Source organism: Enoplosus armatus, chromosome 21 (genome assembly GCF_043641665.1).
Source record: "Enoplosus armatus isolate fEnoArm2 chromosome 21, fEnoArm2.hap1, whole genome shotgun sequence".
In the NCBI taxonomy this organism is placed as follows: Eukaryota; Metazoa; Chordata; class Actinopteri; order Centrarchiformes; family Enoplosidae; genus Enoplosus; species Enoplosus armatus.
Window position 1 is genome coordinate 9483222 of NC_092200.1, and position 15116 is coordinate 9498337.

A 15116-nucleotide genomic window follows, 5' to 3' on the forward strand; every position below is an offset into this window, starting at 1 on the left:
ATGTGCGGGTCTTCGGAAGCCATGAATCGGGAAGATCAATATTATCCTTCTCAGGTTTTTAAAGACTCCTGTGCCTACCAGAGACCACAGGGGGAGGACTACAGCCACAGCCCGCCGCCTTGCCTCTACATGGGCAGGCAGGTGCACTCTGTCTACACACCGCCGGCCATGGGAGCCTTGGAGCAGGCCAGCCTTCCTGACATTGCCCCCTCTTACAGTCTACCCATGCGGGAGGATCCGGGGGTGCCTCAGCTCCACCATCCTCAGGGGCTCCAGCAACAGCCCCTACCGCCGGCTGCAGCCTACGGAGACACGGGGGAACAGAACAGATATCACCTCCCTTTCCCCTGGATGAAAACCACAAAATCTCACTCACACACCTGGAAAGGACAGTGGGCAGGTAATTCTTCCAAACCGCTACACATCAGTAAAAGTCAATAGTTTTAAACCTCAATAACAAAATCACTGAGAACTGAGATTTGATTGTAATCATTCCTTAGAGTAAGCCCAGTTTTGTTTACAACATTACTCTGTAGTCATAGCACTGACAAGTGACTCTTTCTGAGGCCTATAATGACATCATGCTCCCAACAATATGATCCTGGGTGTTTCAGTTTACCTTGTCAGTCAATTTGTAAAAGGCCCGGAAGGTCAGCGCTTGCTTTTGTCAGGTCTTATCGTTACGAAAATGTGGGTTTTGTCTTAACAAAACATTTTCACAAATCGCCATATCTTAAACCATCAATGGGCTGAATACTGTTGAGAATAATAGGCCGTTAAAACACCCACATCTACCACAATCGCTTTTCATTGCCTAAAAATACCTTTTCATATAGGCTCAGAGTGAAATCTTAGACTTTGCTTTCACCAACCAAATAACTGAATCACTTAATATATATATATGTATATATATATATACATATATATATATTCTCTTTCACTGAGGGGTATTTTTATTAGACGAGACAATTGACTTTAATTACAGGCAAATCAAACTGAAGTTAATTTCCTAATGAGCGTGTTTTACTCAGAGAAATGAGGACGTACTACACCACAACGTGTCTTCAGCTGAAATAGACCTTTCTATGAAGTTCTCAGACTTTTCTCATTTCAGATAAATATTTCAGGCCAATTCAGACTTTTATTCTGCGTCACTGATTTGATATAAGGCATTTTTTATCATTGATTCATACTCCGTATCCTCTCCTGGGACATTGTGGCCTATTTTTGTGACATTTTTAAATGGCATAATTCCAGTAAATTTAGCAGTTAACTGGGAGTTTTCAAAGATGACACTAAGAGGACTTTCATTTCAAAGAGGCTGCTAAAAGTCTTTTTTGAATAAAAATGGAAGGCTAATAGAGTGGACCCTGCTGATAAATAGGCATTTATACGGTCAATTGCGCCGCATGATTGTTGCATTCACAAAAAATACTTACAATTAACTTGTTTCGTATAATTAACTTGTTACCAATAATTAAAAATATAGCTAAAATATATCTTACTTCTCCTGCATAGTCTCAATTTCACTTTCAATTTGACTCAACAAAAAGATATTTCTAGAGGGACAGAAATATATTTTTTCAATGTCACTTATATCACTCCCTCCTGGTCTGAGCTGAGTGACTCGTCTATTGAGTTTGTTCAGACCCCCAAAAAAAGGCCAACTCCAAAATGTAGGTTTAGCTTACACCATAGGTCCATAAATATAAATTATTTTTTATTGATTTTGATTTGTAATGTGGTGTTTATGTTGAGGCCATCAGTTATATGTAATTCCTGAACTGAGTCAATTCACTAACCCTCATCAGGTTGAGGAGTAATAATAATGAGAAGTGGGGACTGTAAAAAGTTACTTGTTCAACTCTCACCTCCGTAGCCATTTAAAAATATAGGCTACTTTATTAAATCAGCCACACAAAAAAACACCTTTGCGTGCAAGTCTTAGTGACTAAACCACGTGAAAAGGATCACAAACTAATTTATCAAAACTCTGCTTATATCATGTTGTTTGTATTTGCAATATCTGATCACTGGAATTAATTTTAGATGTGAGTCACCAGATGTACACAACTTGGAAATATTGATTTGTTTTTTGTCCACAGTAAGAGGAAACAACAAGCTATAGCTACCCAACCATACCTTAATCTCCCAAAAAATAATTCACCCTAAAATCTCCAAAAACTGCACTAAACGTAGTTTAAAAACAATTTAATTTCCCATGAGAATATATTACAGCTAGAGTGCCCTCAGATCAACTGTTGCTTCCAAATTTCAACCAAGGAAGTAGCCTATGGCTATTTTCCGGTATTATTTCAAATAGGCTTATTTTAAATTCCTTGTAACATTGAATAAATGTTTATTTTACTGGCTATCATAAGACAAATATACACTGTGGTTTCTGCAGGTGCCTGCTGGAGGGGTCAAAATCTAACCCATGCACTTCTAATGGCCTGTAGGTCATTACCAGTAAAAAAATAAATTTCTCACTTTATGATAATTAGCCTTATTTATATGCAAATTAATTTACAGTTTCATTGCTTTAGATTTAGTCCAAGCAAAACTAATAAACGAATAATAAACCTTCAAATACATTTGATAAATGCCATATATCTCATTTGTAAGGACACTAAATCTCTGTGCGCCTCTAGGACCATACCTGATGGCGGAGACTGAGGAAAACAAACGCACGAGGACGGCCTACACGCGCGCCCAGCTGCTGGAGCTCGAGAAGGAGTTCCTGTTCAACCGCTACATCTCGAGGCCGCGCCGCGTGGAGCTGGCTCTGACCCTGAGCCTCACCGAGCGCCACATCAAGATCTGGTTCCAGAACCGCCGCATGAAGTGGAAGAAGGAGGAGGACCGGAGGAGGGCGAGGGGGGCCGACCCGGACCAGGACTGCTCCATCACCTCTGGAGACCAGGGGGAGGCCGCCGGAGGGGTGTCCTCTACGAACGGATCTCACACCACCTCGCCCCCTGTTTCCCCGCTGCATGGTCACTCCCTCTCCACTCCTGGGTCCCGAGAGCCTGCGTAGACCTGCAGAAGGTTCTCAAGACCGGGACTTCAACTCATATTGCAGGGATCTTTTTCAAATCCACATTTTAAGGCAGCACCTGAGAGGATTTATATTTTTAGGAATATATATGATTCAGAATTAGGCGATGAAACCTATAAGTTAAGGTGTGAGATGGCATTTAAATCTGGTCCGAATTTTCCAGGGACCCCCTTGAACCCTTAGGCCTCCTCATTGGATATCACCGCCTGTCATTTACTGGACTGAAGGGACATGTTTTCGTCCCACTTCACCATGCATGCTTTGTGGTTTTTTGGGCAACAGATGGCATGCTGAGACCAAACCATGCAAGGACACCCCCCCCTTTAGAGGCAGCAACATGGATTCAGTTGCACAAACTGTTGCATGGCCTAATCAAGTTTTACAGTGCATTGTTTATCACCTCAGACATGTGAGTTGTATACAATCAAGTTTATTAATGTTTATATGCGTAATATGACTGTATTGCATATTATCAATGTCCACTTGTATATAAGGCTATGTCATGTAAATTGTTAAATTACAATCAATGAGACATATTTTATTGTTTGAGGAATTCCTTGTACAGTATGATGGATGAATAACACACATGATAAATTTGGAATAAAGCAAATATCACAGCATATACAGGCCTGAGAACAATGGCAGTATTTACACTCAGGTGAAATCCAATATAAACTCCAGTATTTAAAGCTCATAACTTGTTGGGAGCGTCAATGTGCACGAGACCTTGGAGACGCAAGCGACATATCTTCTTCACCTCCTCGATGCCGCGCGCCCTCTCCACCGCGCGCTCGTTCTGGCAGCGCTCGGACAGCTGCAGTAATATGTTCGCCTTGTCGTTCATCCGGGCGCAGATGACAAACGGGAACCCGAAGCGCTCCTTGTACTCCTCGTTGAGCCGGGCCATGCGCGAGGCTTCCGCGGAGTTCAGCGCATCCATCCCGGCCCCCGCCTGCTCCTCGCGCGATTCCGGGGTCAAGGTGCCACTCTGGAGGTCCCTGCCCGCGAGGTCTGGGTGACACCTGAGGATCCCCTCTTTACCTGCACACAAACGGCGACACCCAGTCTTGTTAATATATCCTAATGTTTTTGCAGTGCCATTACGCGCAGAGTAAGTCACATTTTTAAGGCAAACAACCCCTAAAACAGCCAGCAAAACTTTACCAGAGCATCAACACAAAATATGAACAAAAGGTTAATAAAGTGTAGGCCTGAGTCTCACCTGATTCTGGGAGAGCATCGATGAATTCACTGATTGCAGCCTCCAAAGCAGTCAAGCTCACAAAGGGACGCCTCGACCACACAGCAGCTGTGATAATAGAACACTTCTCCACCACATTGCCGAAAATATTCACAAAATCCTCGTAAGGAAGAGCATTTACTGCAGCGAAGTCCATGTTCCTGTGGGGACAACCCTTTAGAAGTTGCACAGGCAGCGTTTATTGACCTTCGGACAAGACTCTGCAGCCGGGGTCAATGCACTGTTGGACAACAAGCCCCCCCCCATCAGAGTCTGTGTCTATATCACATAGGCTACTTTACCACGTAGCTACTTTTGTTGCCTAAACATAACCAAAAGGCTGTCTGGCAGAACGGGCTTCTACAGCATAGCTTCAATTCCCAAATGGGTCACAGGACTTGGTGTAACACTTAGTTCAGACTACGTTTTATTCCCTGTAGCGTACCATAGTGGACTACAACCGACGCCGCCTCTGGGACGTCTCACAGCGTCCCGACAGACTAATGTGTTAGAATGTTTTTGCCTTCAACAACGAATTCCACGACGTGTTCTGTGACGTTGACCAATAGTAACCCAGAGCGCGCTCCTGTGCACATCTGTAACCATGGCGAAGCGAAGGGGGAACGATGTTGTTGGTGCCGAGAGGTGCAACTGTGAAACAGAGGAAAGTTCACAGTCGTTTTTTTTTCTTACCTTCTTTTAGGCTTATCTGAACACAAGACAGCCAGTCTCACGGGCTACACACCGCTTCAGTCGCCATTGTTTGTTTACATTCTTGTTCACGGAAGTCGGTTCCTAGCACCTCCTTCACGATGACATAACGCACGTCGTGAAAGACGGGAAGCTATGATTGGTCGGGGACCACCGTGTACTTTGTAGTCGGCATGAAGAACTAGCATTTATATGACAGGTGTGATATATCAAGATAAATCAAGATGATTAAGTGGATAGGAAAAAACAGAAAACAGTTTCTGGACTTTTTGAATTTAGTAGTTTCTGTAATCTTTGCTCTTTTCTTGTGAAATACTGAAAAGTTGGACAGATCAGACACCCATTCAAGGTGTAAAGTACGTTTTATTGCAGGTATAATGCTTAAACATGACAATGCAATGCAATGTATAAAAAAAACCATTAAAATATTTCAAAATTGGAAAGCTTGATTTGAAAAAAATATGCTTTTCCATATGCTTAGTAATAATACAATCTAAAACCAAAAGTTGATCAGTTGCTACAGTATATAGGCCTAATGTAGAAAAAGAGCAACAACTCCATAGATGACATGTCTGTATACATGTATATGTTATATATGTAGTCCTGCAAATATTTAGGATCCTTTTATGAAATCTGTTTTTCACTTTTAGCTGCACAATAAAAAATCATAGAAAACAAAAAATACTGTATTTACATTCAGACCACATTGTCATAGTGAGAATCTAATTCACTCAAATCCCATATACATAATTAAAACCATTGTGTGTTTGGTTACTTCTGCAGATTATGTTAAGTATATGCAACATGTTTTATTAAGTTCCATCTATGAGTCTAAAGATGCTAATATTTTAATATAATATAAAGCAAGTGCATTCTACTGTAACTACTAGGCTACTGTAAGATGAAATGGTTTGAACAGTTGGTCTACATGCATTCAGTGATAGGTGATCACTCTGTATCAGCTGGCTTCAGAAGCTCCTCCTCAATTGCCACAGTGTCGGACATTTCTGCTTTGCTTTCTTCAGTGGCATGGATTCGACAGTAGTCATTGGCCGACTGCGTCTTGTTCTCGTTCTGTTTTGTCAAGGCGGAAATGTCCAAAATGGTCGTTGGATTCTGGTAGTCGCTGGATGTCTGGTCGAGCATGTTATGGTACAGCTGAAAGGGGAAGGAAGGAAAGGAATACATTTGGCTAATAATACTTAGAGACTTACAGATCAGATACGATATTTACATATGATAAAACTCTGCTTCAAATAGTCCATTTCTATCAACAATATGTTAGTCTTGCTCTACAGGCCTACCTTCTCCTCTCTGTCTGTCAGCTGATCACGCATAAAGGACACCAGTTTGGAGAAAGATGGCCGGTTGCAGGGATCCAGGGCCCAACACTTACACATCATCCCATACCTGGAGAAGAAAGTCATGGAGAAGAGGATGGAATATTCATAGATTCTTAAATAACTGTAGTGCAGTAAAAAAAAAAAATTCCCTCTGAAATGTAGTGAAGTATTAGTATAAACTAGCAGAAAATAGTAACAGAAACAAGTACAAGTATCTCAAAATTGTACTTAAGTACAGTATTTGAGTAAATGTACTTTGTTACCTTCCACCACTGCTTGAGGATGTTGCCACTCATTCAAGAATCTATATCAGCATCCATCGCATGCACATTTATGCTGTCCCTTACTGTTTTTTACTGCCACTCTTCAATGTAATTAATGTCCAAATGATTCAAATAACAACTTTAGCATGACAGCATACATAGTTGATTCTGAATCTGGTCAATGTCTTCAATCTGTTCAAATACTGTGTTGCATACAGACTGGAGACACCTACACAGTCTCGTCAGCGTAGTATGGACACTCCATCTTAAATCCTCTCTCAATCATTGAATAGAACGTGTGATCCACCTTCATGCCCGGGTACGGAGTAACACCTGAGACCAACCGTTAGACAGACAGAGTTAATCATTGTGCAGGAAATGATTGTGTGCTGCCCATGGAGAGTGCTGGCGAAGGCTACCTAGTGAGAAGATCTCCCAGAGCAGAATGCCATAAGCCCAGACGTCACTCTTCATGGTGTATATCCCCTGGAAGGTACTCTCTGGTGCCATCCACTTCACTGGCAAACGCACCTGACAGACAGCAAAGCCATGTCACCATGAAAAAATATCCAGAACTTAGCAACCAATGAATGATGTAAAGTATCATCTGACATACATTTCCTCTCACAACATAGTTGGAGTCGTTGTCGATGTCCCGGGCCAGTCCAAAGTCACCAATTTTCACCAGTCTGCCCTTTGTCACTAACACGTTTCGAGCTGCCAGGTCTCGATGGATACACTGCAGACAGATAGGATATTGACTTCAGTCACACCTCACATAAGCCACCAAGACCAGACCCATAACTGCAGTGTGACATTTGAACTTGAACATTTTGTGCTCTTTGTTGATATGTCAATTTACGGGATTGACATGCGAGATTTGGAGGCTGACAGTATGTGTCAACAGTTTTACATTTATGTTTTATAATGTCTGTAAAATTCTGGTTTAAACGCGCCAGCAGTTGGAGATATAATAGATCAGGAAAGTATTTTATCCAGAGTGTGATGTTTAGGGCTGCAAATAACAAATATTTTTTTATTATCAATTCATCTGCAGGTTATTTTCTAGATTAACTGATTGTCCAAAAAAAATGAGAAATGCCCATAACAATACCCTAAAGCCAAAGTTAATGTCTTGTTTTGTCTGATGAACAGTCCAAATGATCATCAATGAATCAATCATCAAAATAGTTGTGACTTAATTTTCTGTCGATCGACTAACCTACAGTGTTAATCAACTCGTCGTTTCAGCTCTACCGATGTTGTGCATCATCAAAGCATGGAAACTAATAAGCCCCTTCGTCCCTTACATTCTTGGAGGAGAGGAACTCCATGCCTTTGGCCACTTGGAAGGCAAAGTTTAGCAGGTCATCGAAGGTCAAGGTTTGCAGGTCCTCTGTCTGATCATCTGGCTCTTCATCTGCAGACATACTGGGATCAGTTAGGATTAACACAGACCCCATTTGCACATCATTGAGCGGTAGGTGTTAATATTAGTTTATCTGCTTGACAACATGCGTGTTCTGACTTCAGATGGTAAATTTTTCAACCTTCAAAGCCGTCCATGTCTCCAGAGTTGAGGGTGAGGAGGGCGATGTTCTCCTGCCCTCTGGTGGTAGAGGGGTGCATGGGCACGTAATTGTCCACTGCTGCGTAGAGCTCGCTGAGAAAACACAAACGTGACTGGATTATTATTGTGATGTTAATGACTTCCAGCAGAGTCATTTTACCCATATATGCCTGTACTTATATATCCTTTGTTGCCCTTATTGCCAAACTATTCCCAATATTGTTCGTCCCACCCCTTGTTTCCCCTCGTTCCCACCTAGAGCTTTTCCTGGGCTGCAGGTTGTGGTAGAGGCTGCTGAAACGGTCCTTGTTGAAAGCTTCAGTCACAGACTTGTGGTAGCGCTCTCTGTTTTTCTTTAGGTAGTTCTGTAGATCTCCATAACAGCAGTACTGGAAAATCAGGTATGTGGGTCCTGTGTGAGGAAAATACTCATATAAACCATGTATTAAATTGTTATATACTGCTTTTCACTCTAAAGATCATCTGAAATCATGGCACTAGATGTCTCACCTACCCACCTACTTTGGATAAAAATCAGATGCATTGAGTGCATATACAAATTTGTTGTTCATGTGTGTAGTCAGCAGTGGTCAATGTACCTGTGTCTGTGCATGCCCCGAGCAGGTTAACAATGTTGGCATGGTGACCAATGTGAGTCAGCATCTTGAGCTCTGACATCAGAGCCTCCTTCTCCATCGTTTCGTGTTTCTCTGCAGGGTCAAATACATCATCAGCTGCTGAAATGACCTCCATAGCATTTTGCATTTCACTCACGGAATAGATATATAAAACACTGACCTTTGAGCATCTTGACAGCCACCTGCTGTGAGACTCCAGGCTTGTTGATGCCATAAGCTGTAGCCTGGACCACCATGCCAAAAGCTCCAGAGCCCAGTTCTTTACCTGGAGAGGACACAGAAACACTGAGTATCATTTCATTTGGATTTTTGCTCACATCGACCTTACAGACAAGTGTAACTTTATTGGCACATTGTAATGAAACTTGGAACAATAACATAAAACAGTCTGGGTTATTGTACTTATTTTATTACTGTACGTAAGCACAGTTTTGAGGTACTTGTACTTTACTTGAGTATATCCATTTCATGCTACTTTATATTTCCGCTACATATAAAAACAATGGATAAGCTAAAAAAAACATGCACTGTTGAAGATTGAACCAGTGGTACCCACATTTTTTGGCTGGTGGTCCCTCACAAAAAAGCAGTGGCTAGTTGGGGCCCATTGTCACTCTTCAGATGTTTATGAGTTGTTAGCAAATTTTTCAGATGGTTTCACTTAAACAACTATTCAAGGCTCAAACTCTTCAACATTTCACAAAATAAAAATCAAAGATTGGAGAAAAGTCTGAAAAATTAATCCAAATGTATGTAGCAGAACTTGAACATTGTTGTACTGGCACTTTTACTTGAGTAAAGGATCTGAGTACTTTTTCCACCACTGTCTTCAATACCAAACAAATACAGTAGTAGTAGTCTGGTAACACGTCTAATGCCTGGTGTAATTCATACCCAGTTCCAGGTTCTCCCTGGGAAACTCCCACTTAAGGTCGTACTCAAAGTCCTTGAAGTTTATGTAGATGTAATCATTGTCATTGGGTCCAACCATCTGGATTATCTGAAGCTGGGGCTTATACTGGGGTTTCTATGGAAACACAAAGGGTTGGCATCATGTCCTCATGTGTGTTCGTATGTGTGGGTGTGTATATGTGTCGATGTGTAATACATACCTTCTTTTTGACAAAGTACATGAGCACCACGCTAACTACTGCCAAAGCCAGGAGCAGAAGCAAACTGCCTACTTTCAGGAACATCAAGCTGTCGTTGTCATTACTTGGAGCACCTGAAAACAGTGATGAAGGACAGTTTCTAAAACAGTCATCAAAAAACACAAGGCAATTCACGATTTTGTAATGTGAAATCGATCTCGCTACCTATGGAGGCCTTGGGTGAAAGTGGGTGGTATGTTAAGTATTTAGTTTTGCACCAGGAGCCAGCGGAGTTTGTCAGGCAAAACCTTAAATGGTGTCCTTCCACTAGATCTCTGCTCAGAGAGCTCCTTATTGTCTTGTTGCAGGAGACGTCAGAATCTGCATGAGAGGCACCTGGGATCTTGGTCCAAGAGGAGTCTATTTCATAACTGCTAGGAGACAAAAAGCGGGGGCTTGAGGAAATCTGAATCTGAGTGTGTATGAGAGAGTGCACATCAGGGTCGCAATGCCCTCTGACCTGAGCAGATCTGACGGTGAGCATACCTGTCATTGGACGACGAACAAGACAACCAGGAATAATTTGCTGGCACAAGACTGGCAGTCTCAACAGTCAAGGTATCATCAACGTTGTTACCTTTGAATATGAACTCCGGTTTGTCTGAAACAAAGTCAGTAGACAATGAGCTTTGCACCATTTGAAATACATTCGTACATTTGAAAAGTGATATAATTGTGCAGAACTAACATTCATAAAAAACATTCAAAAAAACCAAACATGCACAACAAATCTCTCTTACCCACAACACACACTGATATAGCCTTTGTTTCTTTTAGTCCTCCAACCTCTAAGTGTAATTTATAATCTCCTGATTTGAGTGGATCACATAGCCTCAGAGTCCTGAGAAGACAGTGTCAAAGCCAACATTCATATGAAACCATCCACAAGTAATACCTCTTTAATAATATAGCGCATATCATGTGATTGCATTTTCCAATAGTAGTTGTCTGTTAAGGAAAGACCGGAAATGTTTGGTGCATTTCTACATGCTCATCGATGGAGTTCAGCTCCAGGAAGATTGCTTCATGCTGCTACCTGTGTTTTGTCACCCAGTTGTCCCTGTTGCATTTAGTCATAGTTTTATCAGGAGCTTCCCAGGAACAGCGCTGCAGCACAGGGTGGTAGGAAACACTGGCTTGCAAACAGTAGCTGGATGCATTGTGAGCTGGCATGATCTTGCTCTTATCCAGCTGGACAGAGAGGAAACTTTCAGCTGAGGAAACACAAGAATTAAATCAGTACATATACAAATGGTACAAACAGGCCTAAACATTAAAAAATACAAGAACAGTTGAAATTACTACACACTACTGAAAGAATGAGTAAATGTAAATTAATTCAACTAACCCTGGACGTGAATGTAGACAGACTTAGTTTTGTTTTCTTGACTCCTGCAGGTATATGTGCCACTGTGGTCCACACTAACTGATTCAATGAACAGGTAGGCCATCTGACTTTTGTCATGTGAGTCATTTCTAATGCAGATCTGGGACAAAAACATATAGCTGTTATGATTTGAATGGGAAAGAGTAATGTAGTAGTTTGTGAGTTGTGTCTTAGACTATAAGGAGTATTCAGATGGTAGGTTAGCTTTAAGGGAAAAAACATTTGTTCACATTAAATTTGAAAGAAAATCTCAGTGGCCCTCAGTAGGAACTACCGTACCTCCTTCTTGACTCCAGAAGAGCATGCTAACGTGCTGGCATCCATTATTTCGCTGCCTTTCTCCCACACAGGTGATGGCAGCCAATACCGTTGTAATCGGCAGCGAAGCAGTAAAGACTCACCAGGGCTCACGGTCACATTAAAAACCTCATCATTTTTCATAAAGTCACTCTCTAGGTCTGAAACACACAGTAGAGCCTCAAGTCACACAACAAACTTGACAGTCAGGTGATTCTTTTGATTTACTCTATTGAATTGTTTGCTACGGCATGATTAATTAGAAATAGTCCCTGGACTGTAAACTGCTTCAATCTGACCTTTTAATAAATTAGTTTGCGTCTGTAATCATTTACTATGGATGCATTTTTTGTAGGATGTATTTAATGAATCTGTTGACACAATTAATTACCGTAGTCATACAGTTGGGAGCATTCTTGTCCTTCAGCATTAGTAGCACAGCACATCACTCCACTAGCAAAATATTCACTGCTTGATATTGTGCTCTTTGCCCTTCCACTGTTTGCAGGAACTTTTTCCCCATCCTTGCCTCTGTTCAAAAGGGGGATAAACATCATTATTCAGAAAATCACACTATAATAAGATGGGTTTTTTTAATAGATAGTGTCAGTGGACAACATTGGAAAACATCTTACCCAGACCATTTAAATATGGGCTTTGGGCAGCCCTCAGAGCTGCATGTGAAATACGGGGAACTCATTTGGTCATCTACGCCTTCCAGTGTCAGCTCTGGTTTTGTGGGACGTTCTGGAAAAGATATATATATATATATATATAAATATTACCACTGCATCAAACACTCTAGTCTAGTGTTTGTTGCTGCGTTGAGTGTTGACTGGGTGTATGTGGTGGAGAGGTGTTACTCACTCATTACTACATGAAGAGAGACAGTCATTGAGGACCTGGTCTCGTTGCTAGTTTCACAGCTCAGCGTGTACTCCCCTGAATCCGTCTCAGAAAGCTGTGGTAGGACCATGTAGTGACTCCCGTTCCTGGTGAGGTTTAAGGAAAAGCCTCAGTTTAATCACATGCACGAAAGAAAAAAAAGGGGAAACACACCTAAATACACACACAGACATTCACTTACACTGTCTGCACTGGGCGTGCTCCTCTGATCCAGTGGCAGACAGGGTGTTCAGAGAAGTGCTCCAGTGAGATGATGAGTTTCTTACCAACAGACATCTCTAAGCTGACAGGACCAGATGCATTCAGATAGTCAGCTGGCACAAAACATGCCACCTGAAGGACAAGATTCACCATTTAATCATCTTGCATTAAGTAGCATTCGTGTGGAAGCATGAAGATTTTGTTTAAATGTTACAAGAACACAAAAAACCCCACTGACTTTTATACCTTTCATTTAACACTGATAAGACTATTTGATGTCTGTGGTTTAATTAACATTCACAGGACACAGTTAATGCTAACTATTATTCAAGATTTGAATTCATAAATAGGTGTTTTGACATGTCATTTTAAAAGAAACTGAAGCACTTACTTTTCCTACTGTGACATGTCTAAATAAAAACTTTAAAAACCTGTCTTATGTCTGCTTCTACAGGTCTCCAAGTGGTCGTTCTATTAAAATGACAGATGAACTGACAGACTTCATTAACATACCATTAACATGATAAACAAGAGGGAATTAGTACTTTAACACTTGCACATATTTGCACTTTACAGCCAAACTATAATGTGCAAATACACGTGCCCTTATTTTTTCTTTTAACACTATGTGTATATTTTTGTATGTTTTTATTCCCTGTTCACCTGTGTGAGCCACGTCAAAGGCAAATTTGGTGACGAACAACAAAGTTTATCTGGTTCTGATTGTGAAACTGATGAACAGAAAGAAAACAAGAGTAAATTTAGTTAATTTTGTGCCATTTCCTTCTGCAGTTTTGTTTTTCTGTTTCTAAGTGAATCCATGTTATGTTCTCTAAAGGACAATCAAAGTATCTTTGATTAGTCAGGTAATATGGTGCTGTGTATGGAAAGAAATATGGACACTGGCAATGACATTCATGACAACAATGTTTGTGCTGGACGAACGCACTTTATAAAAAGCAAACATTACACTACTGTAAGTCCAACCATGTTTCTTCTAGACTTTATCCGCTGCAGATAACCAACAATTTCCCTGAACTCAATAATGTTTCAGAAATATACAGTAACTCTAGTAAGACTAGTACATATATGTATAGTTAATTTGAATTGTATAGTTAGAATCCTGGCAGCTTTTACCTCATGACTGGGTACGCAGGGCTGATTCTGCGCTGCCACACCATCAGAGCGGTGCAGCTTGACAGCACACAGCAGGAGAACAGCTTGAAAGACAGAACACTTATAACTTTATAACTCAAATGTATGTTTTCTGAATAGTCTGAGGCAATTAAAAAAAAGAAAATGGTATTTTAAAGAAATATACATGAGAAATATAAATATAAAAATAAGTGCAGCACAAAACAAGAAACAAATTGACATAAAGAGAAGTCCATTGATTAGTATTTTCAGTGGTTTACTTTATTGGTTACACAGTATAGTGGATAAACTATATTTTTATACCAGACTCTCTCTCTATATTTTTTTTAATAATTTTTAAAACCAGACAACATTTCACTCATTACTGACACACACACATACTATGGTTTAGATGTTTGATATTTCTTTTGTCCAACAGGGAATCATGTTTCACTTAGCCTACAATAAATAAATTGTCAGACTCTCAACACTTTAGATCTATAAGGTTCCTCATACTGTTGAGCTACAGCTGAAAGTTGATGTTTCACAATTAAACATTTGGTTCTGAGGTAGACTAATGATTCCCCAGAGTTTTTATCTCTGAAAATGTTAAATAAAAGACACAACACTGCCGTCATTTTTGAAAATATTAGACTAAACAGACGAAAAATTCATATTAATAAACATCCTTAAATTCAGGTCTTAAATGTCACAACATTTTTTAAAGTCACTCTGATTCTGCTGTGCCAGTAACTCGGCCCACAGAACAGACATGGTCTGACTCACCCGCAATCATATTTCTCTGCCTCCGCATTGATGCTCTCTTTCTGTCAGTGTCACATACTCATTACCGGGTCAGACAGCGACACTTTGTTGTAGAGGATGTGAACGAGTACCTTTTAAACAGGGGAAGTATCACTGGAAATTATGACGTTTTCAGCCACGCCTGGTTGCAACATATGAAGTGTAAAAACTTGTAAAATAAATAAATAAATAAAAAAGACCGAAGAAATTTGCTAGAAACTATTTATAATGTCACAAGAGAATATAAATTTATGGTAGATAAAAATACAAATACAATAATTGACACTGAAGTCGTTATAATGTCTTTTGAGTTTTTATGTTTTATAAGAAAATATAGGAGTGTGAGTAAAATATTCTTATATAATATAAATAAAATATTTGTGATGTAACCTCGTGGAAGCACTCAAAAGCTG

General features: G+C 40.4%; 3 protein-coding genes across 5 annotated transcripts; 1 reads left to right on the forward strand and 2 right to left on the reverse strand.

The window, feature by feature from the left end:
• Positions 1-3103, forward strand: pdx1 (pancreatic and duodenal homeobox 1). The gene is made up of 2 exons (XM_070928329.1): positions 1-400; positions 2652-3103. The coding sequence occupies exons 1-2, from the start codon at positions 1-3 to the stop codon at positions 3035-3037; spliced, it is 786 nt and encodes a 261-aa protein (XP_070784430.1). The 3' UTR covers positions 3038-3103.
• Positions 3104-3482: 379 nt separating this feature from the next.
• Positions 3483-5076, reverse strand: urad (ureidoimidazoline (2-oxo-4-hydroxy-4-carboxy-5-) decarboxylase). Of its 3 annotated transcripts, none has more exons than XM_070928362.1 (3): positions 4992-5076; positions 4281-4459; positions 3483-4099 (listed from the first exon to the last, which is right to left on the reverse strand). In XM_070928362.1, the coding sequence occupies exons 2-3, from the start codon at positions 4453-4455 to the stop codon at positions 3750-3752; spliced, it is 525 nt and encodes a 174-aa protein (XP_070784463.1). In that variant the 5' UTR covers positions 4456-4459; positions 4992-5076; the 3' UTR covers positions 3483-3749. The 3 variants fall into 3 exon arrangements, with proteins under 3 accessions (XP_070784463.1, XP_070784464.1, XP_070784465.1); XM_070928363.1 differs by having other exon boundaries at positions 4281-4539; positions 4992-5057; XM_070928364.1 differs by lacking the exon at positions 4992-5076 and having other exon boundaries at positions 4281-4780.
• Positions 5077-5352: 276 nt separating this feature from the next.
• flt3 (fms related receptor tyrosine kinase 3) lies at positions 5353-14713 on the reverse strand. The gene is made up of 24 exons (XM_070928168.1): positions 14686-14713; positions 13903-13985; positions 12746-12897; positions 12526-12650; positions 12294-12405; positions 12050-12156; positions 11641-11819; positions 11323-11461; positions 11011-11188; positions 10715-10815; positions 10461-10575; positions 10140-10348; positions 9936-10048; positions 9718-9850; positions 8984-9088; positions 8785-8895; positions 8441-8597; positions 8166-8278; positions 7926-8035; positions 7232-7354; positions 7035-7146; positions 6849-6948; positions 6314-6419; positions 5353-6167 (listed from the first exon to the last, which is right to left on the reverse strand). The coding sequence occupies exons 1-24, from the start codon at positions 14711-14713 to the stop codon at positions 5958-5960; spliced, it is 3021 nt and encodes a 1006-aa protein (XP_070784269.1). The 3' UTR covers positions 5353-5957.
• Positions 14714-15116: the final 403 nt, after the last annotated feature.